The sequence below is a fragment of the Dasypus novemcinctus genome, chromosome 7, assembly GCF_030445035.2.
Source record: "Dasypus novemcinctus isolate mDasNov1 chromosome 7, mDasNov1.1.hap2, whole genome shotgun sequence".
NCBI lineage: Eukaryota > Metazoa > Chordata > Mammalia > Cingulata > Dasypodidae > Dasypus > Dasypus novemcinctus.
This window is the reverse complement of record NC_080679.1, coordinates 109,710,691-109,738,562: the sequence shown is the minus strand read 5'-3', so window position 1 is coordinate 109,738,562 and position 27,872 is coordinate 109,710,691. Positions and strand designations below refer to the sequence as shown.

General features: G+C 34.9%; 1 protein-coding gene across 1 annotated transcript in view; it reads right to left on the bottom strand.

Annotated features, from left to right (window-relative positions):
* The window catches only part of LRP1B (LDL receptor related protein 1B), a 2,023,931-nt gene that overhangs the window by 56,257 nt on the left and 1,939,802 nt on the right, over positions 1 to 27,872 (bottom strand). Inside the window, exon 84 of the mRNA XM_058301027.2 lies at positions 25,115 to 25,276. Within this exon, the coding sequence (XP_058157010.1) occupies positions 25,115 to 25,276 (162 nt within the window). The remainder of the gene's footprint in view (positions 1 to 25,114; positions 25,277 to 27,872) is intronic.

The following is a 27,872-nucleotide window of genomic DNA, read 5'->3' as shown; positions in this document are numbered from 1 at the left end:
ATGTATTTTGAAACTGGGAGATGCAACTTAAGCCCAGGTTCTCTGCAACTATCGCAACACCATGACTACAGGTTTAATAAATAATAGTAATGTTACCTTATTTTCTCTTTCACTCTCTTCTCAGCTATAATCCATTTTGAATTACAAACATCTACACAAAATTGTGTAAATATCTGTGGTATTGTCATCAATTGTCATCACTTTATATCTCTCAAATAATTACTACATATTAATTTAAATTCAAAGTATCTCTTGAATTATTTAACTAATAAAAGGAGTATCTGATTAATACTTCCAAATCCAGCAGAAATTAGTTTATTAATTTAGCAAAGAGTGAAGAATAGGAGTTTATGAAGAGGCTTTTTTTGGTATATAATGCTCCCCTTTGATTCTAAGAGTTCTGTTCTGAAACAGAACTAGTAGTAGTCATTTTTCTCATTCCAAAGCACTGAAAATTGGTTATTCCATAGATGTTTGTACTTGAAACACCAAAAATCCTTTAAAACCATTTTGGAGATAAGTTTTCTATAAGATGACACAATTTTCTTAGGCAAAAGTATACTGATCTTTTTATTAATGCCTCATCACTATGAACATCAATTATTTGTATGAAGTTAGTTTCTGGCTTTTTTTCATATTTCAGTTTTGACTAAACCAAGTGTTATCAAATAAAAAGTAAAAGACAAGTCTAAATAGAAAACTTAATTCCTCCAAAAAATAAATAGGTTAGGAATGATGGTGATTGTCTATTTTCTGATATACACACAGAGACACAGACACACACAGACCCATACACATACGTCTTTTTGTTAAATATTAAATTTAGCTAATTGTTGGTAATTAAAGAAAGTCCAAAAACAAAACAAAATAAAAAATGTTGCAAGTTGTAGCCTGAAAAAAACGGGTTATGAGAATTTTTATCAGAGATAGGATAATAAGACTCTTTTGGGTGGTGGGTAGGAAGAAGATAGGAAAGAGACCAGAGATAAAAGAGAGAGAGCAGAAGGTCTAGCTGGTTTGGCCAGTGGCATTCAGTAGGAGCAGTCGAATGATTTGGTCAATATGCATAATTTCACTATAATGATAAAACGTGGTCAGCAATTTATCATCTACGAGGACATGCATGTGCCTAACTCGACACTGGTTGCTAGGAGAAAAGTGCAGAAATACAAGACAGAACAACAGCTCTCAAAGAACTGGAGAATGATTTGTAAGGTTAAGTAAGAGAAAAGGAACTAAAATTGATCTGAATTGCCAATGTGGAGACAAAAGTCTACATATATTACTATCATCGAAGTAAGTATACCTTCCAGTGGAACTTTCCTATCTATGGAAATTTCCGTCTCTTAAGTTCTGAGAATTTTACTGACCTGAAAGACATAGCAATTCTGTGTAAGAAAAGAATGTAAAAAAGAGCACCAGTGAAATGTAAATAATCTGTGCTAAGAAAGTAGAGATTACCATGAAATTATATAATAATACTTAATATTCCCAATAAAAACTGTTATAACCTCTGTATAATCATTGCATTAAGAAGTACATAGTAGCACCAAACACAATCATGCAGTCTAAAGGACAAAGATGAAAATATAATTAGAGAATATTCATATGGTAATTAGGTGGAAAGTAACTGGAGAATAAATGAATGGCTATTTTCTGCAAAAGAAATGAAGCATTTTCAAAAGTGATGACTATTGCACACTCTCTCCTTCAAGCAATCAAAACTATGGGAGTATACTTCTTTTAATCTTTTCATAGCATGTTAATGGAGTGCATTAAAATATGTGCATGTACGGTTTATATACACATTTATGTATACTCATGGAGAGATAGATACCTATAAAATCTCTGACTGCATTCAACTTATTTCCCAAATATTTCTTTTTATTGAAGAATAATAGCCAAGACTATTTAGTGATTTATTCATACTTCCAAGTGGGCTAATCACATTATCACCATTAGTGAAGTGTGACATTTTTTAAAGCAGAGAAAACCAAACATTTCTAAATATTATCAGTTAAAGAAGGGCTGAGGACGCTCAGGCAGGAATAGTGGGGAAATAGGAGGATACTTAATTGGTAATATAGAACAGTTTTATGGAAGATACTAAATTACACAGATACATATATATACACTAATGTTTTCATATCACTGAATTTTGATCTAGCCTAAAAGATCAGTTCTAAGAACTGGCTTTAAAATTCACAATTTTGGCAAGCCCTGGATATTTAGAACTGCATAAAGAACCCACAACAATAAATTAAAAGTAGCATTGGATTCTTTTCTCAAAGAAAACGAGATAAATTCCACAGTGCATATAGCTAAACATTGTATAACTAAGGTTCCCATTTCAGTAGCATTTACATTCCCACCTCACTGATATTTAATTGCATCCCAGGAGCAATAGGTTCTATAAATTCTGTATGTATTCTCTCCTGCAGGGAGGTTTATGGCTGTTTCTAAATATGTATAAAATGTGGAAGATTTGCCAGGAGAACCAACAATTATACCTTATAAACTTTTGATGAATACTTACATTAAGATAACATATCGAGAAAAAGAAAAAACAAAAAACAAGAAAACTGTCCCTAATTTGAGGGAATTAGATCTAATTCTATTCCCTCTCTGGCTAACAGTGTGACCTTGTCTCTGCTACTTAACTAATATTCTCTCAGACACCCTGTGGTCATCTTTGAACTGAGGCAGTTAAACTAAACCATGCCTGAGATTATTTCTAACACCACTCCCATGGCCATAATAGCACTAAAGGCCAACCTGAGCCCATTTTGTGTATAATGATGGAAATGATTATTGTAATGGTAATACATATTCATTTTGGGGTACCTTCTACATGTCAGGCATATTATGTTTTTTTGCATTTTCATACATTAGATGGTGTTATTTCCATTTTTTATAGATGAGTAAATTGAGCTAAGGATAGGATAAGCAACTTGCCAAACATCACATTGAACTGAAATCAAACCCACAGAAGACTTAAACCAGAGAATTAAATCTTGTTTTCCTTATTCAGTGATTCATACATTTCCTCAGGAAAAAAAATTTGAGAAAATAATTTTAGTTTTTTTAGGGCTCTCTTTATGCGTATCCCACACTATTTTTGTGCATTTAAAACTGAGAGTGCCACCTCTCCCAGCCCCCACTCACCCTCCCACTGTCTTTGTAGCTCTTTGAGAGTCCAAGCACAAGCCTGTAGGCTAAAGGGTCCTGCAGCAGGAAGAGCAGGAGATCCAGGAGGGGCTGTGTGATGCACCTAGCTTCACTCCAGAGTTCAGGAACACATGCAGGCCCTTCTCCACACCTGAGCCCAAAGTTCACATTTCAGGTGTCATGCTCAGCCTCCTATCCCAACACAAGTTGGACATTTGCTCTCTCTATCTGTGGATAACTTGTCTATGGCACTGGATTCTCATACTTGAAGGAATCTCCTAACCATCAGTGTGATCTACCTGTTCTCAGGCAGGATCAACTCTGAGCCACTCCAGACAAATAAGAAACCAAAAGAAACGGCCAAGAAATCACAAAATAAGACATGCCCAAAACTTTACCATTTACTTACATCTAACTTTGTATGAAAATATTTGGGAGGTTTTCCAGCCATATTCTGAGATTCTCATACACATTAATAAGAACTATTATAGAGTTTCCTTCCCAAGAGAAACACAGCATCAAGCAAGACTAAATTTTTCATCTGGCGTGGTTTAGAGGGTAAGAAAGATGAAATAACTTATATAAATTAGCTTAGAATTGTATGATTTTTGTCTTTGAAGGATTTAAAGAGGAAATAAGGAAAATAGTTTTAAGACATAAAATTTATTTTTGCATTCTTGCAATGTTTTACACAATCTAAGATATTTTAAAAATTAAACACAATAAGTTTTGTCTATATGTATAGTCCTAAATACATCTTCTACTTTCAGGCTGAGTTTAATAAAGTAGGCAAACACTGAATCCAGTTAAGCCAATTAAATATTCACTCGGGGGAAAAATGTGTGCAAAACTCTGATTAGAGTTGATAAATTTTCATCAGGAAAGCATGCCTAAGAAAATTAGGATTTTCTAATTTATTACTAAAATAGCAATATGTCCCAAATACTACTATCAAGAAGACTAAAAAAATTAAAAGAACAAGATCTAGTTTGAGCAAACTGTGCTATCTCTGAGCTTCTAGGTAGAAGGAAAAGATAAAACTCAGAAAGCCAACTTATCAAAAATTTGATTTGAGTGTCATATAGGGTGATGAGATTGTTAAAGTATCAGAATTTAAACTTCTGACATACTGCTGTTGCAAAATGAAAATTAACAATGATGGCATCCATAAATTTAGAAATATTCAAAAATTCACTCAAATATATATAAGGAATTGTATAAGACATTCAATATTTTTGTTTATAAACAATATTCTGGGATAGGGTGTTAATGTTTTAAAGCAGTTCATCTATAAAAAGTTTTACAAAGTTACTAATTATAAAGTGAAGAATTGCTGTTTGAGTCTTGTGAGCAACTTGAGTTTCAAATGGGAGCTAAATATGTGAGCTAAATATGGTTTACCATATAATGCTAAGTGAATACCAAAGAAGTGAAAAAGTGTATCATTGCCTAAAAACAACAAAAATAAAGAATGGTAGTTCTGTGACTGCACACAAGCTTTGTTGTATTTAGACCCTAATTCTCTCTTAGGACATTGAATATCTACTAAGTTTCAATTAATTTCAGTTTAATAAAATTTACAAACAGGTATTTACATTAATAGTTTACATCTATTCTGTTAATATTGCTCACAGCTCCCCAGAGTGCTTACACTTTGCTAGAACTCTCAAAACCAAGGTAGTTGAAAAAAGTGAAGATAAACCAGGGAAAAGGTCATCCAGAGGGCAGCATCATGAGGAAAGTTGTCATCATATTGTAGTCTAAACAGGAGGTGGAGAAGTCCTAGATATCATTACATTGGGAAAGCATGAAGTCTTCTTATCCAAAGCCAAGTGGTGCCTCTAGCCAAAAAGAATGGAAAGCTAGTTGCTGTCCATAAATTTTGCTTTTTCTTTTCCTTCCTTCCCTCTCTCACCCTTACACCCTTCCTTCCTTTTCTCCCCAATTCAAATTCAAATCCTAGAGTAATTGTTTCTGATATAGATACATCTATCTTCTTTCTGGGTTTCCTACCATATGATACCTTGCAAAAACAGTTAACATGAGTGGAAAAACTATATATCAAAGGACTAGTTTATACACTGATCTTTATAGCAAGAAGGAAAAACAGATTATGTAGAAATGATTTCTATTTAATCAGAGTTCACTATAATATTGAGAAGGTCACTTGGCAGAGTAATAATTAACAAACTGAAAAAGGTTTCTCCTGACCATAAGTGCTAGTTTCTTTAGGCCTGATATGTAGAAAGCAAACAGATTACTGACATATTACAATGGGAGCCCCACTTTACTAAGCCTTTCATAATAATTAGAAAGTTATAGAAAATAACTTTATAATTTGTTGCTTTTAACCTTTAACATTATTAGAAATGTGGATTTAATTAGTATAATTAATCTATAATATAGTTTAATCCAAAATAATTTTTATTTAGAAAGACTATTCTCCAAAAACATTCTTGTAAATGGATTCAACCTTAAAGGGATGCGGATCAGTCATTTATCTTTAATTGAATAGAAGATACTATAGCAAGAAAATGTTTTATATAGTAAAACATTTTTTTCACTTTTTTTTCTTGTTGCCCCCTGACTGTTCTCTCCATTCGGGTACTAGTTACATTTTCAATTTAATCTGCTTTATTTTTCATCATCTCATTTCTCATATGACATCTAATGTGCTTGCATGTTATTTATGAATAACAAAGTGCACCCTGAGAGGCATTTTCTGTTTTTTTCATGATTAAATCCCAGGCCTCAGTGGCTGGCACATATTAGATGCTCTATTTATATTTGTTGAATAAATACATGTGCCCTGTCCTTTGGAAGGCAAGACACTCCAGAAAGCAGAGAACAAGAATCATATTGCTGATTTTTGAAAACTCAAAGCCAGTTATACATTTATACAAATATGGAATCAATCAAAGCTAGCTTTGCAACTCCTGAGACTAATTTAGAATATGTACCTGTGTAACGAGAGAAAGAGAGGAAGGAGTGAAATGGAAGAAGAAAATAAGAAGGGAAGCAAAGACATATCCCACCAAGTCCTAGCAAAAGGGCCTCCAAATATCTGATGCCTGCAAGAAGCACAAACTCAGCTGCTGGTTGAGTGAACACAATACAAGCCGCTGCAGGCTGGTCATATGAATGAAAAAACATAGCTTGCCAAATTGCCAGTATTGTAGCATTCCACAGAATTAAATTAAAATTTTCAGCCTCCAATAGGTTTGACCTTGTGGTTATGGACTAAACCATGTATGGAAGTAAACCTATTCAAGAAACTCTTTTCTTCAATGACCTGAGCTACTTACTTTCAAATGTTCCATACATGGATCATTTTAGCCATTGCAAAATGAAGCATTTAGTACCATATTCATAAGCATGGTAACATTAATAAATTATCAAAATTCCATATTAGCTAGATATATATTACTCAAAATCCATGTTGCAAATTATAGGTATCTAAAAATCTATTAAAATAAAAATAAATAACAATAAATATGTGCATCTGACTTTAAATTTGCAAAGGAATTTTCTTATGGATATCCTCACTTGAAACTTACCATGCTGAGAAGATAGTTAAAATTACCATTTTTTTTCACAAATTATGTAACAGAGTTTTATTTGTGATTATGAAAATAACTCGATAATTCCAAATTATATGATAGCATTTTTTAGTCCACAAACATCCACTTTTGATAGTTTTAAATGAAAAGATTCTAATGAATACTTTCATGCTGTTTCATTATCTCTAAAACCCAGTATCTCTGACCTGTCTTCCAGTTTGATAGATTCCAGGAAAGTAAATGCAGAATATATATCCAGTGAGGTTCAAAAAGCCACAGAAATAATGTGTAAGGTCTTTGTGTTTTTGTTTTGCCTTTTCAGGGATTGCTAAAAGGATCAGTATTCTATAGTACAAATCAAATTTAAGAAAGCATTGGAAACTGGACTTGAAAATTTTTAGTTAATTCTACTTCTTCATGATCTGGAGGTACCAGAGAAGTGACCTTAATTCTAGGCCTTAGACATGAATGCCCTGGCCAGCTAAATAGAGTGCCTTCGTTACATGATCATATTCACTTCAATTTGTTTGCTTTTGTCACAATTTCAGTTTAAAATGACTAACATATGTACTGCCTTGACATTAATAACATTGAACATTAATGAATTATACCCTCAATTCAAAAGACACAGATTGGCAGAATGGATGAGGAAATAGGACCCTTCTGTATGATATCTACAAGAAACTCACCTTAGACCAAGGTATGTAAGGACCTTGCAAATGAAAGTTTGGAAAAATGATTTCATATACAATCAAACAGAAAAGGGCGGGACTAAATATATGAATATTGAACAGAATAAACTTTCAAAGCAAAACTATGGTAAGAGCAAAGAATGACACTATATATTAATAAAAGGGATAATCTATCAAAAACAAAGAACAATCATAAATATTTATGCACCTAACGAAATGCCCCCAAACAAAGGAGACAAATGATGACAAAACTAAGGGGAGAAATAGATGTCTCTACAATCATAAGGGGAGACTTATTACATCATTATCACCATTAGACAGAACATCTTGACAGAGGCATAGTAAAGAAAGAGGGGCTTTGAATAATACATTAGAGGCTCCAGACCTAATAGACATACGCAGAATTTTACACGCTACTACAGCATGATATACATTCTTCTCAAGTGCACTTGGATCATTCTCCAGGATAGGTCACATGCTAAATCACAGAACTAGTCTCAATACATTGAGAAAGACTGAAATTATACAAAATAATTTCTCTGAGCACAATGGAATGAAGCTGAAAAATAATTACCAGCAGAGAGCCAGAATAGGCACAGATTTATGAAAATTAAACAACACCTTCTTAATCAACCAGTAGGTCAAAGAGGAAATTACAAAAGAAATCAGTGACTACCTTGAAATGAATGAAAATGAGAACACAGCATATCAAAATTACCAGAATGCAGCTGAAGCAGTGCTGAGAGGGAAATTTGTAGCCATACATGCCTACATTAAAAAAAGAAGAAAAAGCTAAAGCCAAAGACCTAACTGCACACCTGGATGAAGTGGAAAAGGAAAAACAAACAAATCCCAAAGCAAGCAGAAAGAAGGAAGTTAAAAAGACTGGAGCAAAGATAAGTTAAATTGAGAATAATAAGCAGTAGAAAAAATTAACAAAACCAAAAGCTGGTCCTTTGAGAAAATTAATAAAATTAACAAACTTTTATCTAAACTAAGGAAGAAAAAAAGAAGATGCAATAAATAAAATAAAAAATGAGAGAGGAGGATATCACCACTGATCCCACAGAAATAAAGAATACTGTAAGAGCATATTTTGAAAAACCGTATGCCAACAAGATGGATAATTAGGTGAAATGGACACATTTCTAGAAACACACAAGCAACCTACATTGACAAAAGAAGAAACAGAAGAATAGATTAAACAGAAATAGTGAGATTGAATTAGTCATTGAAAACCTAAATTGAGTAAATTCTAACAATCATTATAGAAAGAGGTAACACCAATCCTTCTTAAGCTCTTTCAAAAATTAGAAGTGAAAGGAACATTACCTAATTCATTCTATGATGCCAGCATTACCTTAAAACAAAAGTCATGTAAAGATGCCACAAGAAAACTACAGACCAATCTCTCTGATGAACTTAGATGATAAAATCCTCAACAAAATACTTGTCAATTGTATTCAACAAGACATTAAATGAAGTATACACCATAATCAAGTGGGTTTTATCCCATATATGCAATAATGGTTTGACATAAGAAAATCAATGTAATACACACATTAATAGACTGAAAGAAAAACAAGTACATGATGATCTTTATTGATGCAGAAAAAGCATTTGACAAGATAAAACCTCCTTTCTTGATAAAAATACTTTGAAAGGTAGGACTAGAAAGAAATTTTGTCAACATAATAAGGGGTATATGTGAAAATCACAGCTAGCATTATACTTAATGATGCACTGCTAAAAGCTTTCCTTCTAAGATGTGGAACAAGACAAGTATGCCCACAGTCACTGTTCTTATTTAACATTGTATTAGAAGTACTAGCTTGAGCACTTAGGCAAGAAAAAGAAATAAAAGGAATACAAATTGGAAAGGAAGAAGTAGAACTTTCACTACTTGTAGATAACATAATCCCATACGTAGAAAGCCCCCAAAAAATCTACAAAAAAAAATTTTCTAGAGCTGATGAAAATTCAGTAGAGTGACAGGATATAAGATTGACATGCAAAAAAATCAGTAGCATTTCTGTACACTAATAATGAGCAATCTAAGGAGGAAATCAAGAAAATGAATTGCATTTACAATAGCAAATAAAAGAATCAAATATCTGGGAATAAATTTAACTAAGGAAGTAAAGGACTTGTATACATAAAACTAAACAACATTGTTAAAGGAAATCAAAGAAGACCTAAAGAAATGGAAGAATATTCCTTGTTCATGGATTGGAAGACTAAATATCATTAAGATGTTTATCTTACCCAAATTGATTTAAAGATTTAACACAATCCCCTAAAAAACACAATAGCATTTTTACTGAACTGGAAAATACAATTATGAAATTTATTTAGAAGGGCAATGGGCCCCAAAGAGCCAAAAACATATTGAAAAAGAAAAATGAAATTGGAGGAATCATGCTACCTGAATTTAAAGCATACTATGAAGCTACAGTGATCAAAACTTCTTTTATTGGCACAAGGATAGATATACTAAGAATGGAAGCAAATTGAGAGTCCTGATATAGACCCACACATATATGGTTAACTGATATTTGACAAGGCCACCAAGCCAACTCAACTGGGACAGAAAAGCCTTTCGGCAGATGGTGCTAGGGAAACTGGATAGCCATATCCAAAAGAATGAGAGAAGATCACCATTTCATGCCTTATACAAAAATTAACTCAAGATGGATCAAAGACCTAAACATAAGAGCCAAGACCATAAAGCTCCAGAAGATAATGTAGGGAAGCATCTAAGAAATCTTGTAGTAGGAAATGGTTTCATAAACTTTATATACAAACCCAAGTAATGAAAAAAAAATTAAACGTTTGTGCTTCAAAGGGGTTTGTCAAGAAAATGAAAAGGCAGCCTACTTAATGGGAGAAAATATTGGGAACCACGTATCTGCAGGGTCTCCTAATATCTAACAAATAGGAAAACCACTTAGCTGATAAAGGCATCCTAATATCCAGCAAATACAAAGAAACCCTACATCTCAAAAATAAAAAGACAAATAACCCCTTTAAGAAATGGGCAAGGGAATTGAATAGACACTTTTCTAAAGAGGAAATATATGTCTAAATATATGTCTAAATATGAAAAGATGCTCATCATCACTAGCTCTTAGGGAAATGCAAATCAAAACTACAATGAGATATCATCTTCCCTTATTAGACTGGATGCTATTTTTAAAAACCAGAGGGGAGCCATTGTGGCTCAGTGGTTGAGCACTGGCTTCCCACATACAAGATCCAGGGTTCAAACCCCGGGTCCAGTACCTCATAAAAACAAAAACAAAAACAAAAAAACAGAAAAGAAAAACAACAACACAAACCTCAGGAAACTACAAGTATTGGAGAGGATGTGGAGGAATGGGGTCACTCATCTACTGTTTATGGGAATGTAGAAAGGTGCAGCCATTGTGGAAGACAGTTTGGTGGTTCCTCAGGAAGCTAACTGTAGAACTGTCATATGATGCAGCAACTCCACTAGTAGGTGTATACACAGAAGAATTGAAATCAGGGCCATGCACAGATACATGCACATTAATGTTCACAGTGGTCTTATTTGTTATTGCCAAAAGTTGGAAGCAACCATTGTCTTCATCAGCAGATGAATGGATAAGCAAAATGTAGTATATACATACAGTGGAATATTACTTAGCAGTAAAAAGGAATGAAGTTTTGATACCATGACAACATGGATGTATCTTGAAGACATTATGTTGAATGAAGTAAGCCAGTTACTAAGGGACAAATATTTCATGACCTTACTGATATAACTTAAGTATATTGAGCAGACTTACAGATATAGAGTCTGGAAGATGGCTTGCAGGTAACAAAAAGGGAGTAGAGAATGGTAAGCTGATGCTCAATCTGGACAGAATCTATGATAAAGTGGAGGTGGGTGGTTTGACGGTGGAAGGGGGTGATGGTGGTACAGGGATGTAAGTAGGGTCAATGGTGCTTGAGTGGGAGGATGAACAAGGTTGGGGGCATGGGTTGAACTATGCATGGAATTGGTGGGAGGGCTGGAAGAAGGAATAGCTGAACTCTGGGGAGGTGGAGGTCTGAGGTTGAAACTACAATGGTGGGAATATTCTTTTGGCAAATATGGCAGGGGAGGGTCTCCGGCACAAGGTGTCAGTGGTGGTAGGACGGGTGGGAAAGGGTGCACTAGGGCAAGCCTCTATGGAATATGAATGTGTTCACTGTCATAGGGTCTTGTCTCAGTGGGTGGAGAACCACAAAATAAACAACAAAATATTAAGCCCCAGGACATCCTGGGGAGTCTTGCTACAGTCTCAAATAGAGGGAAAAGAGCAAGAAAATCTCAAGTACATAGGTGGTGCCATCCCCCCCTCCAAAAACAACAACAACAACAACAACAACAAAACTAGACAAATATGTCAAGCCCTCAATATTAATGCATCTAACTATGAACTTTATTCTTGTAAAATTGAACTTTAGCCTAATAATAACTATTGCCTAAGAGTTACCTTCTGAAAACAAGTTTGCTACTCAAATGTGGCCTTTCTCTAAGCAAAACTCAGCAAATAAACACACTACCTTCCCTCTGGTGTGGGACATGATTTCAGGGAATGAGCCTCCCTAGCACCGTGGGATTAATACCAACCACCAACCAGCAATGCATTTGGAAAGAAGCCTTAACCAAAAGAGGAAAACATCAAATATAAAAGAGTTTTAGGGGAGGAGATGTGGCTCAAGCAGTTGAGCACCTGTTTCCCATAATGGGGGTGCTAGGTTCGGTTTCCAGTACCTCCTAAAAAAAAAACAAAATGGCAAGCAAACAAACAAACAAAAAAACAACTCAGGGGAGCTGATGGGGCTCAATGGTTGAGCACTGGCTTCCCACAAAAGAGGTCCCAGTTCCTCAAAAAAAAAAGAAGATTTTTATGACTAAAAGATTTCACAGGAGTTGGGAGGTTATTCCTGAGGTTACACTACAAATGTATCAGGCAGATCTCACTAACTACCAGTGTGAACAAATCAATCAGGGTGCTCCTCTGGGCTCTATAGCCATCCAGACAATATAGGCAAGGCACACAATACCCTTAAATCAGAATCCTGTCAGTGGGCCTTACTTTGGAATATGTGACCATCTATTTCCCCAGTATAACAGAGTTAGACTCATTTATAATTTCCTTACTCATGATTCTTACACTCTTTTTATTTGAGCCTACAATTAGTACTATACCTATTAATCTTTGGTCTGATCATTTGCTGGTTGAGCCCTGAATCTCAGAAGAATTGTGGCCAATACCAACTCTCCAGATGATCAGACGCCCAGGACAATGAACAAAATGATGATGATGGAAAACCCCCATTCCAAAAAGCAGAGAGTATTTAAAACTGCAGGCAAAACAGTTTTTTTCCATCTAAGGTATAAGATCTATGCCCCTTCTCAATCTAAGGCTGAGCAGAAATTCCCATCCGAATATCTTCAAAGTTGAGGAATGGACAAACATAATGTGGGAAAGCAAACATGGACAAAGTAAACTTATTAATATTGTAGTAATGGAAGACCAGTTAACATTGATATAAAGACAGTAAGGTGAGGCAATAATAAAGGGAACATAGGGCATTTGAATTAAGTGTAAACAACAATGTAAATTATAGACCTTGGTTAATAGCAATGTTTCAATATTTATTCATCAATTGTAACAAATGGTATCATACAATTGTAAGATGTTATTGATAGGAGAAGATGGGGGGGTACATGGGCATCCCTTCTACTTTCGATGTAACATTTCTATAATCTAAAACCTCTGTAAAAATCAAGTTTTTTATTTAAAAAAAGACGTGACCTTAATTCTAGGCCTTAGGCATGAATCTACGGGTCAGCTAAAAGAAGTGACTTTACTACATGATCATACCACTCCAATTCATTTGCTTTTGTCACAATTTCTGTTTATTTCTTTCAGTTGATTTTCAAGAAATCTTGTCCTTAGGTCATCACAATCTAGGTGTTCTGAATTCTCAAAATGAATAAATAAAGTACAAATTATTCCATCACATTGAAAATTAGTTTGTATATTATCATGGATTTAGTCATGGATCCCAAATTGGTATATCAGGTCTAAAAAGTCAAATTTAGCCAACTGATATCTAAATTACTCTTCTAATGCTATTCTGAACCAAATGAATTTCCAATTCTCAGGTTACCCTACACATAATGTGTATCTAATTCTTTGGGACAATCCTCAATAAATGAATTTTTTCTCATAATTTATTTTCATATAATTAAGAGTCTATATAGCAAAAAAAGTATTGGTTCTCTCTGAAATTCCCATTGGTTTAATGTTACTTTTTAAACTATTGCTTCTTCTGTTGGGAAACTTAATGGATTTTAAAATATATTAATTTATTCAAATAAAATTTATGATTCTTGCATCTTTGCATTCATGAGAACAAAACTGAACAAATAAATGTAAATTTGAATATGCCATTTTGATTTAAGCAAAGATCTATTCTTCTTTATATGGGGAGTTATTTAACCATGGGGTAAATTATATCTTTCCTTCTTTTTTTGCCTTTTGCCTCTGGGAACTCAGAATTTATGAATTTAAGATTTCGGGATTTTATTTTATTTTATCTTGAGAGTTGACAAGGCATATTGACCCATAATACCTCTTTCCATTCTTGCCAGTAATCAGGACAAATATGTAATAGTTCTACCATTATATTACTTAACAAAAGGGATTCTATCCTTTGCATAAAATAGAAAAATAGTATCAGTTTCTAGTGATGTTACCTTCAGTTGTTAAACATGAAGGTTTTTATATTAACTATAAGATAGAATTTTATTTTTTATTCTTCTCTTTAAAACAATGAAAGATTCTTGATTGTTAACATTTTTTCCTGAAAACATTTCAGTAGACATTCCAAATCAGATAAAGGAGCTCTGTGTTTAAAAATTACTCTTAAACTTATATTTGAATTAATTCTTCTAAAATTTATGTTTGCAGAGGCATTCAACTAGAAACAATTTGCTTGGTTTAAGATAAACCTCAAGTAAATATTATTGTTTAATCTGTGAGTTTGACATTGCATGATTTATGTACGATACCATTTTCAAATACCCAATTCTGATTACAGATAATTGTTTGTGAATCCATGCAGTTTACTTAACACCAACTATAGCAGAATCACAATCACTGACCGCTTCTATTCATGCAAAGTGTTACATTTTTTTTCTGAGGGCTCCTAACTGGGCATGTACAGTTTATTTCAACACAAATCCTTCTTTAGATATTACTAAATATTAATTGTGTGACAGATTATTTTCAATCTTTGACTATAGCAGTTTTAAGGCTGCCTTTCATTGTATTTCATATTACTTTGCATATTCACTCTTTCTTACATTGAAAATAGAAGGATAAATATGTGTTAAAAGTACAAGAAAATTTGGAGTATGAAACATCTGATCTTGGCATGACGAAGGGATGAAGTGCTGTTTCTAGAGTATTGTGAGATTAGAGTCATTTCAAAATCAAATCTGTGTAGCTGGCAAGAAACAGTTGCTGCTATCTTGCCAGAAAGAGTAATTAAGCATTCTTAAAGATTCTTTTCTGAGAAATCCATAATTACCAAAATTCCAAGTGAAAGTTACATGATACAGAGATAAAAATTATCAATAGTAAGCTTTGTAAACATGCCACTGGAATTTGAACCTTCATTGTTTATGAAAAAATAATGTTCTTCCAAATGGTATGGAAATATTTCTGATCTCCAATTGATTGCTTTGGGCCATACAACTCTAAGGTAAGTTTTTCTTTTCTTTGAGCTGAAAAGATAGCCATGTGGTTTTCTAGTCACAAAAATTATGTAGGGCAAGTGTCTTCAAAGACTTTCTATATTCCTTTATCCCCTATGCCTAGGACCATAAGTGATGCGCACTGATGTTCAGTGTATCAATTGAATAAATTAATTTTAACAATCAAAGTATGTATTTTGACACACTACTTATGACAATATCTGTTTGGAAAAATCTACTGTAGTTTCTAATAAATCCTTTTTAGTATATTTTCCTTGAACACTTTTTCTCAAAATATGTCCATCTCATTTATATTATTTTTATATTTCTTTTAAGTGAAGATGTGACATTATAGCAAAAATAATATCCATGGAACTTGGCGGGGGGGTCTGGAGGAAGGAACAGGTGAACGCTGGGGAGGTGGAAGTCTGTGGTTGAAACTATGGTGGGAATGTTCTTTTGGCAAATATGGCAGGGGGTCTCTGGTGCAGGGCATTGGTGGGGGGAAGGTATGTGGGAAAGGGTGCACCTAGGGCATGCTTTGATGGAATATGAAAATGTTCATCTTGTCATAGGGTGTTTTCTTGTCATAGGGGGGTGGAGACCCACACAATAAACAACAAAATATTAAACTCCCATCCTGTGGAGTCCTGCCACAGTCTCAAATAGAGGAGTAAGAAACTCTTGATATAGGCAGTGTCTAATAAAAGAAAACAGGGGTGTGTTAAGCCTCAATATTAATGCATATTAATGTAATGTTTTGTGTAATCTATTAACTATAAAAAAAAGATAATTAAAATATAAAATTTTTAAAAATGTTAGTGCATGTAACTATGAATCTTATTCTTCAAAAACAGAAGCTTAATTATTTCCATAGGTTCTAAGGGGAGGGAGAGGGAAGAATGGGTGGAGCATACGCCATTTCTGGGGCACTGGAATTCTTCTGCGTGATCTTACGATGACAGATTCAAAGACCATTTTTATTAGGACCTCTAAAAGTTTACTGTGCAAAATGTAAGCCATGATGTAAACCATTGACCATTGTTAGTAGCAGTGCTTTGATATTTGTTCATCAGTTATAACAAATGTACCATACCCATGTAGGATATTATTGGTAAAGGAGGATGTGGGGGGTATATGGGAATCCCCTATATTTTCTATTTGACTTTTCTGTGACTTAATGCTTCTTTGAAAATAAAGTGAAAAATGAAAAAACACTAGGGGATGATACAAAAGAAATTGTCAATATACATAAAAAATAACAGACCCTATAGTCATGAAAGGCAAAATGCAAAAAAAAATAATAATTAAAAAAATTTTTTTAATTAAATTTTAAAATTTTTGGCTTTGTTTTGGGAGAGGTTTTGGATTATAGAGGGATTGCAACTGTGGCAGGGAGGATCATTGGGTGTGGGGTGTCAGTGATGGTGTGTGTAAAAGGAGCACTTGGGGTATGCGTTTATGAAATAGAAAGGTGTTCATATGGTCATGGGTATTGTCTCGGGTGTTGTCTCCACACAATAACTGGTGGAATATTGAATTCCCTTCCTGAGGAGGTCTGCTGCATTCTCTAATAAAGTGGCAAGAATCTCTAGAGTACATAGGCAGTGCCTAGCAAAGGAGGACAGAACAATATGCCAGGCCCTTGATATTGATGCTTCTATTATGAACCTTGTTCTTATGAAATTGAAACAGCCTAGTAGTATATACTGCCTAAGAGTTACCTACTGAAATCCTCCGTGTTGCTCAGATGTGGGCTCTCTCTAAGCCAAATTCAGCATACAAATTTATTACCTTCCCCCTCCCCGCTCCGCTCCCAGTGTGGGACATGACTCCCAGGGATAAGACTCACTGGTACAAAGGGATTTACCAAGCACCAACTACCAGTGCATCTGGAAAAAGACCTAGATTAAAATGGGGAAATATTAAATACAAATGTGTTTTTAGAACTAAGAGATTTCAACGTGAGTTGGGAGGTCATTCCAGAGGTCACGCTTAAGCACGTCTCAGGAGTATCTCACTGACTGCCACAGTAAAGAGTGCCTCAAGAATGGGTGCTCCTGAGGGCTCTTGAGACATCTAGGCACTATATGCAGGGCAGACAACTCCAGGATATCAGCACCCCATTGGTGGGCCTTACTTTGGAATATACGATAACCTACTTCCCCAATGTATCAGAGTTAGACCTATTTATAATTTTCTCACACATGGTTCTTCTGCCCCTTTTATTTGAAACCTATATTTAGCATTAGACCCATTCAATATATGTTTCAGAGACTTAAATCTTCCAGCTGTTCATATGCCATATGCCAGAATCTCAGCAGAGTTGCAGCCAACACCTACTCTCCAGTTCATCAGACTCACCCAGGATAACTAGAATAGGATGATGATGGACAACGCCCATCCCAAAAAACAGAGAGTATCCATAACTGAAAGCAAGACAGTTCCATCCTTCTGCCCCTTAGAATCTGAGCTTCCTCTCAATTGGAAGCAGAGTGGGCATCACCACCCCCAAATCCTCAAGACTGAAGAATAAACAAACATAAGAGAGGAATGAAACTATGGACTAAAGTAGACATTATTATTCTAGTGAAAGATCTTGTAACATTCATATAAAGACAGTGGTCAAAAGAGGTTCTGAGACGAGGGAGCGGTAAGAACAGGTGTAATATGGGGGCATTTTTGGGATATTGGAATTGCTCTGTAAGATATTAATATTACAATTATGGATACTGGCCATTGTACATTTTGCCAAAAACTATAAAATTGTGCAGTGCAAAGTATAAACCATAATGTCAATTATAGACCATGGGTAGTAGCAATGCTTTTATGCTCATTAATTGAAACTAATGCACCACATTAATGAAAGATGCTGTTAATGGGGAAAAGTGTGGGAGGGGCAGATTGTAGGGTATATAGGAATCTCCTTTTTTCCTCATGTAACATTAATGTGATCTAAAGCTTCTTTAAAAATAAGGAAAAAAGTTTTTTTATTGCTATATCCCCTATGCCTAGGACCATGAGTAATACTCTTGATTTTCAATGTCAATTGGCAAAATTGATTTTAACAATAAAAATATATATTTTAACACATTTATGACATATGACATACTATTTACTTGGAAAAATATACCAGTTTCTAATATCCTTTTTTTGTATATTTTCCTTGAGCACTTTTTCTCAAAATATTTCCATCTTATTTATATTATTTTTATATTTCTTTTAAATGAAGGTGTGACATTATAGCAAAAATCTACTTCTGGGATTTCTAGTCTTACTATTGGATCAAATGTGTCTGGTATGTAATTTTCTTTCAAAAAATTTTTTTCTAACTTTGGCAATTTCCTCTAAATTACTTCATATAAAAGAATCACTCATACTCTACCACGCTCCCATAAAAAGAAATGCATCTATTTTCCTCAGCACACCTCAATTCAAACCTAATTCTATTTTACACTATTCTTTTTTTTTTTTTTTTTTCAAACTAAGAATGCAGCCCAACAGTTAGAGCAGAGACCTTACTGAGCTGGTAAGGGAAGATGGCACAGTATGCTGTTTCTGCCTTTTGAGTGGATCTTGTCAGAGCACAGACAAAAAGCTGCATGTGGCAGACTGGAAATGGGAGAATTAAATACTGTTTAAGTTCATTCAAACACCTAAGAGCCACCTACCAATTTCCAGGCACTTAGATAAGTCCTAGGCTTAATGAGGTATACCCAAAACCTTGGCCTGTTTCATGCTCGAGAAGGGTGAACAGTCAAGAAAATGAATGATATTAATATAGTGTGAAAAGTACCAAGAAGTGCCGAATGTGCTAGGGAAAGGCAAGTTAAGGAAGGATAGTGCGTGTGTTAGAGGTATGCCTCCTTAGTGAGCAAGCACTTTGGATACAATAAGCAGGCTTTCGAGGTTGATAAAATGGGCACAGACAGGAGTGGATTGCACTAATCCAGGCAAGAGATTACAAGGGCTTGAACAAAGTCAGAGCTCACCCTCTCACAAGAGGAAAAGAATTAGGACCACTTAGTAGCCAGGGATCCAAAATGCTTTGACACTCGAGGTGTGAATGCTGAATAAGAATCTTCAAGACCTGATTACTGAACGAATTGCTCAGTCCTCACTGGTAACTTCACTTTCCAAGTCACAGTCCTTGCTTGGGGCTCCAGGCCCAGTTCCAATTGACCTGTTCTCCTCACAGAAGCAGCCAAAAAGACTATTTGATTTTCCTGGTAATTATTGAAGTCCTTTGGTGTTTTCTGCCAGAGTCTGCCATAGGCTTAAATGGTTGAGGATTCAAATTCATATTAAGGCCTCTTTTCAATGCTCCAACTGAGTTTAATGTGTTCTCACAGTGAGCCTATAAAAGATGTGGCAATGTGGGCAGGATATTGAATGACAAGAAAATATACCAGCAGAAGAGAAGTTTTGGAGTCAGACCCACGTGGCTAAAAGTTTTGGTTCCTACGTTCTCTATATTGGTATGTTTGGGAAAGCTGCTTAATCTCATTTTTGTCGCTCATCAAGTTGGGCTTATCACACTAACTTCACAGGGCTGTGTCAGCATGGGATTAAATGCTATATATCCATATAGTAGATCAAACCGTTCATAATAGCATGACTTTGTGACCAGCACATTTCACATGTTCAGTGAATGTCACTTCCCTGCCAACCCTCCGCAAATAGAAAGGACAGATTGCCAAAGAGTTTCCCTTCTGGGCCTTTTCCTGTCTTGTTCCCCTCACCATTTCCCCTCTTCAACTAGTCTGGTGCTTCTCTTTTTTCAGGACTTAGATTAGACATCATTTCCTTCAGAAAATATTTCCAGTTCCCTCATGCTGAACCCTGTGTTCTTTCTGTGGGTTCCAGGAATCTCTGTGTTGTATGACATAGCCCTGCAGTAACTTGTTTCTTTTTGTGAACCACACATTAGACTACAATTATTTGAGGACGGGAATTATCTCCAACACCACTGTACCCTCAGTGTTGGACATAGGGAAGCCTCATTACAGAAACCAAAAAACGTATCGCTCACTGACTGGCTGAATAAATTACCCTAGAAGACACATGGTAAGAATAATCTCATTACTTCATCACATAGAGTGGGCTCATATCTATAGTCCCTAACTGTTTTATAACTTACTTAGTAGGCTATGGTTTTAATAGCAATTAAAATATATGATATATTTGCCTTACTGATAGGGACCTCTAACTCTATAAACTTGAGACACTACTTAATGTCTGTACTTATTGGAACCAGTGGGAGCAAGCAATAACAGGTGTACTTCTAATAAACTGTGGTCTAATTGAAATTATAATGGTTCCCCAAGATCACTAGAGGACTTTGAAAATATCAGTGAAACGACAAGCTGGTTGTCAATTAATTTCAATACCTGATTTTCAACACATATTGAGTTGGTCTTCATTGCCCCCTTTGTCCCCATGTTATTACCATTTAATTAGAAATAAACTCATATATTCTTGGCCTCACACTTAACACCTAGGTTTAAATGAAAAATGCCATGCTTATTTATTTCTTTGATTTATACTAGGAATCATTGCTTCAGAATAGCGTGAAATGCCGCTATATTTGTTTTTGAACAACTTACTTAAAGAATACTTAATTTTGCTTTTGCCATTATTTATCTCTGTCTCTCCTCCCTGGGCCACTGCTGTTAAAATTAATTTGCATTTCAGACCTCAGGATTTTATATTGCCATTAGAGTTGTGAAATGTTTTTACTCAGCACAACTAAGAACTGATGTTTTACCTCCCACTAATGGACCTTTAATTAGACACTGTAATGAACCATTCTGTCATTCTTTCATTTAGAGAGAGAAGATTTTGTATTTGCAAGACACAGTTTTGACAGAACACCAGGTCCATTGAACCTTGCCGACTCACATCTAATAGATCCTAAATTTATTACACTTTTGTCAGCTGTTGGATTTATCATTTTAATGATTCTGTCCACAGACTTATTATGCTGCCAAATAACAGTATCACCATAGTCCAGGAATGTTTGTTGACATCTTGATCAACAACTCCTGGGGTCCAATTCTGATTATACTATCACTACTCTGGGACATTGAGCAAGTTATTTAACCTCTGTCTAAGGATTAATTGGTTAATTTTAATAAGTACTTTGCAGTAAAAGGTGGGAAGTGCTATGACTGCTAATAGTGATAATAAAATTATCATGCAGCCTTTTAGAAAGCATCAGGCTACCTCAGACTGTGATTCTATTAAGTTGCCAATTAAAAGATAAGTAAAATGAATTTATTATAAATATCTAAATTGCTTTAATGATGGATGCACAGTATTTTTTAAATTAGCTTAAGGAGAATTTTAAAAAAGGTATGTTTCAATTAAAAGAAAAGGAAGAAAGAAGACTGATGCTCTATGATGATGCACCAATTGGGAAGCAAGAGACAGAAAGAGAGCTTTATGAATAAACACTAGATCTATAAAAACAGCACATTGATACGAGATGGTTTAATGATGAGTAAATGTAGTTTTTGTACATTAAATCGATTTTCCTTTTATTAAGTTGTCTCCAAACCAATATTAATTTATGTTCATTTATATTATAATTGGTCATTTGACAAATGAAATTGTCAGGCATAGTTTCAAAGAGGTCCCAGTTTAGTGGAAGGGATGTATAAAATTTTCAATAATATTGTATAGAAAATGATCAGAGGAAGAAGAGAGTAATAAAAGAAGTGACCTGGAAATTCACAGGTGGGGTAGGTTAATTCAAACCAAGAGGGAGGCAAATAATTTAAAAAAGGAAATGGTGTCTACTTTGTATATAGACAAAAAAGATTTGAAGTGAGGGGAAATTTAATGAAGTACATTTCAGGTGAAGAAAATAGCAAGAAAAATTCACAAAGGTGGGAATGTTGGCATTTATATGGTGGTAGGTGATCAGCAATTTGACTAGAAGATAGGAAATGTTACAAAAATAGGTGGGGAAAGTCATGATTTTCTCAATATATGGTGAGATATTTACTGTTGTCCTCATTTTCACCGAGAATATTGGAAGTCATAGGAATGGTGGAGGAGAAATGAAAGAAACCCATGAGTTACAAGGTGGAAACTATGTAGAGATATTATAATGCTTTGAGAAGAGGAGAGAAGAGAGCAATGAGGACAAGAGGAATGGGTGAGTGGGTATATATACATATAAGAGTATTGCATTTTCCAAATAAACTCTGCTGCCCATGATGCACAACACAAGAGTAAAGTTGAGCAAGATATGCAAAAAAAAAAAAGGTTGTGGCATTTACATATGTCAAGAGGAGGCTGGCCAAATATGAGGAAAGTAATACACTAATTTGAAATGGAATCTGTCTCTTTGTTGCAGGGGAAGTGGCCCCACTGTAACATTAAAAACAAAATACCTCTGGTATTATCATTGAGCTCTAAATGAGTTAGTTTGGTTTGATTCTATTCTGTTCCATTTCTTATCATGTCCAGAGATGTAGGTCATGCTGCTTAAGGTTTACATGGTGTCAAACAATATAGGGACCAGAATTAAGGGTAAGGGCTCTGCAGTTAGATTGTCTCGCTTCAAATCTTGGCTCTCCCAATTGTTAAACTGTGATTTTTTTAAAAAAAGATTTATTTTACTATTTATTTATTTACTTCCCTCCCCCCCCTTGCAGCTTGCTTGCTGTCTGCTTTCTGTGTCCATTTGCTGCGTGCTCTTCTGTGTCTACTTGTCTCGCTTTGTCGCGTCATTTTTGTTGCGCCAGCTCTTCACAGGTGCAGGCCAGCTTACCTTCACAAAGAGGCCGAGGACATGGACAAGGCCCTCCCATATGATAGAGGGGAGACCAAGTGATTGAGCCACAGGCACTAAACTGTGTGATTTTGAGTAGGCTATTTATGTTATCTATTTTTCAGTATCATCCTCTGAAAAATGAGAATGAAAACTATACTTATGTCATTGGTAGGATTAAATGAGGTAATAGAACATAGGCCAAAAATAAAAAAAATTGCTTGAAACATGGAAAGAGCTCAATAATTGTGACTGAGATGGAAAGTCATTCTTTCTTATGGATACAAAAATACCACTGAGTCTGTTACTTTGGGAAAAAAAAACAAAAACAGCCAAGAGATGCTGGTTGCTTCCATGAGGGAAGTGAGAACAGAGATGGTGAGAAGTATTCAGATACTGGCCATATTTTAATGGTGGAACTGACAGTGAAGTTAAGATGTGAAGGAAAGAATGAAGAACTACTGTAAGATTTCTAGCTAAACAATGAATGTTTCCCTCTACAAAGATGGGAAACACTATGGTAGAAAAATTTGGGGGTGATAAAATCAGGTGACTGCCAAGTCAAAATGTCAAATAGGCAATTAGGTATAAAAACCTGGCATTCAAGAGATAGATTTAGCTTGAGATATAAATTTAGAATCATTAGCATTTGGGTGGTATAAAAAAACATGCAATTGGATGAAATCACATAGGCAGTAGGTGTCTACCATGGTTGCCTATTTGAAACATCTGGAATGTTGTAAATAATATAGATGCTTTATCATGGCCTAACAAAATCAAAATCTTTGGAGGTGATGCCTGGGAAACTATTTTTAAAAGTTATTGAATTGATTCTAATATGCAGATTATAGTGTACAGATACAGTGTACAGATTCACTGACTCTGTGCTATAGAGAAGAAAAGAGATATGCAGAGGGAATTGTCAATCACAACAATGTTTAAAGGTCAGGGAGATAAAGAGGCTCCAGCAATGGACCTGAGGAGAAGCAGCCAGTAAAATGGGAATGAAAACAAGAAATGATGGTGTCAAGGAAAACAAGCAAAGGAAGTACTTTAGGCAGAGAATAAACAGTTTCTGACAGGAAAAGTAAAATAAGAGTTGGGAATTGACATGATAATTGATATGGCAATGTGGAGGATATTAAAATAAATCAATCAACCTGCCTTTGATAAAAGATGTTTCAGCAGAATAGTGAGGATAAAAAACTGACAGAGGTGAGGTCAAAAGAAAATAGAAAGAAAGGAATTATAGACTATAAAATCTCTTCAGAGCAATGCTACTGTCGAAAAAAATGAGTAGGGAAGTCAGGTTGTAGCTAGAAATTGATGTAGGAAAACAAGGAACAATTTCTACAGAAAGGACTCAGTGGAAAGTATTGATGAGATAGGAGAGAAAGGAGATAATTTTATATCCAAGAAGAGCTCAGAGGGATCTAATGCATGTGCAGCATTAGATGGAGCATGAGGTTCGTAGGAAAAATAGGGAAGACAGAACATATGGGTATAGGAGAGGTATGTGGTAGTGAGAACTTGTAGCAATTCTCTTTAGACAGTTTCCATTTTTATCAATGGAATAAGATCAAGCTTTTCAACTGAGTGAAGTTGTAGAGCAGGTATTAGAGGCTTGAGGAGAAAGGAAAAGATATGAAATAGACATCTAGGAGAGTGGGAGAGTCAATGGACTAGTGAAATATAGCAGAAACCATAATAAATGTGCATTTAAGATTAGTGATAAAAATTTAAATGAGACCAGCCTGAATGACAATGTGTTTTCATTTCATTTAATTATTGGGGTGTTCGTTCAGGATAGGTGGAGAATTGAATTTAGCTGTGCTTATGGTTTGCCAGGAAAGTACAATCAAGGGGAGAAGGGAGAAAAAGTTGAGAGTATATACAAGGAAATTTTAAAGATGGACTGTGGAATCTAAGCTACGGAAGGAAGAAAGATAAAATAAGACAAAGATGAGGAACAAGAAAGGATTGTCAGAGTTGGGATGATGAAAGGAAATGAACTTCAAAAATAAGAGGTGACTGGAATTGAAGGATGGTGGGAGTTGATAGAGGTAATGAGATCACTTAATGTAAACATTATCACATGTTGCAGAACTGGCTTCTGGGTGTTGCCTTCACTTACAGTATTGACATCTGTCTCCAGTGTATTCAGGCTGGCAGTGGCAGTAAGGCTGGTTTCCTGCAGTCACACTGCAGGTCCCTCCATTCTGACAAAAATCCTCACAGACTGTCTTACCACAGTTTGGCCCAGTGAACCCCAGTGCACAGTTGCAGGTAGGTCTCCCTATTGGAAAAATAAAGATAATAAAAAAGGATGTTATTAGACTGAGATGGTTTATGTTTATGGAAATATTATTGGATAGGAATTAGGAAGTCAAGATTCTGGTCTAGGTTTGTTCAATATTTTATCTGCAACCTTGGGCAGTATCATGACCATGTTGGGTCTCAGTTTCCCCATGTATCCATTGAAGCTTACATAAGATGATAACTAAGGCTCACATCAGATAAAATAATTGGAGGTCATTTTATGAGTTATTATATTATTCTTAGTACTTTTTCATATTCAATTTGCTTTTCCCACATTTTTTCACTAGTCATTTGTGGTAAGGAAGGTTGTATTGTCCATTAGAATAAAAAATATAGACAATTATATTTCCCAGGTTTAAATCATCATCCACAGACTGCTGCTGAATCTACATAAAGCATGAGTTTCCACCAATTATAAATATATATTTAATAAGTTTATAATAGGCATGTCATCTATAAATATTGGATTTATTAAGTTAAGCATTTTTTATATTTGATTTAAATACACTTACTATGTTTGCTACATAAGAATTCCAAAGTCCTATTTTCTCTCACTTTGGTATTTTTATTCACAGCGAGGAACTTTCACTTGTAGTCTTGCTACAATGTAGCAAATCTTAAGCTTATTCAGAAGCTTAATATGAAGAATACATAATAGCAAATCTGATGGATCATCTTTGGATATCTCTATTTGCTCTGGGGGAACTAACATCACAGTAAACAGTGAACAGTCCTTTCAGGTTTTGAACATAACACAATTAACTCATATTAGGAATGAGTGTCTAACTGCTCAGCCTGCAGAAGACATAGTAGAAAATGGAACAAGAAACGAGCTCTATGGGAAAAAAGAGGGAAAACCAAAGAACAATAACAAAAAACACCCTCAAACTAATGGCTATTAATCGTATGGGGAAAGAGTGAGGGTTAGAGGTTTTAAAAATTTAAAGAAATCACAAGAAAGGAAATAAGAAAGTAGTTATAAATCTCAAGTAGGGCTCAGAAAATGTCTCTCAGCTGACTAGCATTACAGAAAACCCATTGCATCTTCATTCTCACCTTGGTAAACAGGGAAGAACAATTGGAAAGGTCAAAGAAATGTACAAGTGCAAGGCTTACTAAGACTTCAATGTGAAAGTGAGGTATACATATATATATATGTGGTTTTTTTTTTTCTCTATTGCCAAACATAGGTTCTACATTGAAGGACAACTGTACATTCTTTCTTATAAACATTCTTGTGGTTAAGTGAGCAAATTTCCTCCAAATAAAACCTACCTGTATTACTTTGAAAGGGAACTAAATACTTTAAAAATGCTAGAAACTGTTGCTCTAAATGAAATATTTATTTTTACAAGTAGTACTGTTTTAAAACATATGATTTGTAAAAGGCAGACAAATGCCTCTTTAGCAGCTATGAAATAAGGTCAATCTTACTGACATTAAATGTTGAGTAACCTCATATTTTCCATTGCTGTAAAATGACATACTAATTTTATCTAGATATTTTTCTTATAACGTTTGTGGTTTTTCTAGTTGTTGCTTACATAGAAACAAATTATCTTCTTTGGAACGAAGGGTGAAAGTGAAGACAGAAAATGAATAGTGGTAGATGATGAAGAGGATAGGTAAGATAAGTGTTGGAACATGGTTACAGAGAAAAATGAAAGCCAAGAACACAAGGAGCAATTTTTTTTTTTCAGAGAGAACCCCTGAATGACATAGAGAGAAATGGGACATATAGGTGGCAATACAAATTAACACAAGCTAAATTCGAAACAAACAGTGCAGAAAGCATAGGAAAAATTAAAGTGTGTTAGAACAACCAGAGTGTCAAAGCAGAGAAAGTGGAAGTAGGATTTAAGCACTGTAGAGTTACATTCTTCTTTCTATTTAAAAAAAAATTATGAGTGAAAAAAAGTAAAAAGATAGAAGTTTGAAAGATGCCACATAAGCTGCTGACTTACCTGAAAATTCCTTCATCCCAGTCACTCAGAAAAATGACTGCCTTCATTTCATCTCCTGTTTTGAAACCAGGGCAGAGTGACCAGCTTGTCGCCTACCTAGTGTTATTTAGATTTCAGCTGAATTATTTTTCAGAAAGCTCATTTTTCTCTTCCTTTGAAGGGAAGATTTCTTTTTGACAGGCAGAAATTTTCATATTCAGGGAAACATTACCTAACTTGAAACCTAGCAGGGATACCTTGCTGTTGGGAAATGAACCATCTCTTTCAGAATTTTAGAATGGGTTTCATTTAACATAATCAAGAATCTCTCCGGATGCATCCTAACCACTTTCAATGGATTCATTTTTAAAGGTTTTTTTTTTTTTAGGTAGCAGAATTTGATTTTGACATTTGAGAAGAAAATAGTACTATTATGATGACTGAGACAGAGATTTATAGCAACGATGTATCCAGGGAGCTGGGGCAAGAAATAGCATCGACTGACCTGCAGAAAGAGGAGGAGGGATGGCTTCTTGTCTCTCATCAGTCCAGGTTCTATAGCATCCATAGCTCAGGCATTAAGATCCTAGGCTGTCAGACTGCCTGAGTTCAGTCTGTCTGTACCAGTTA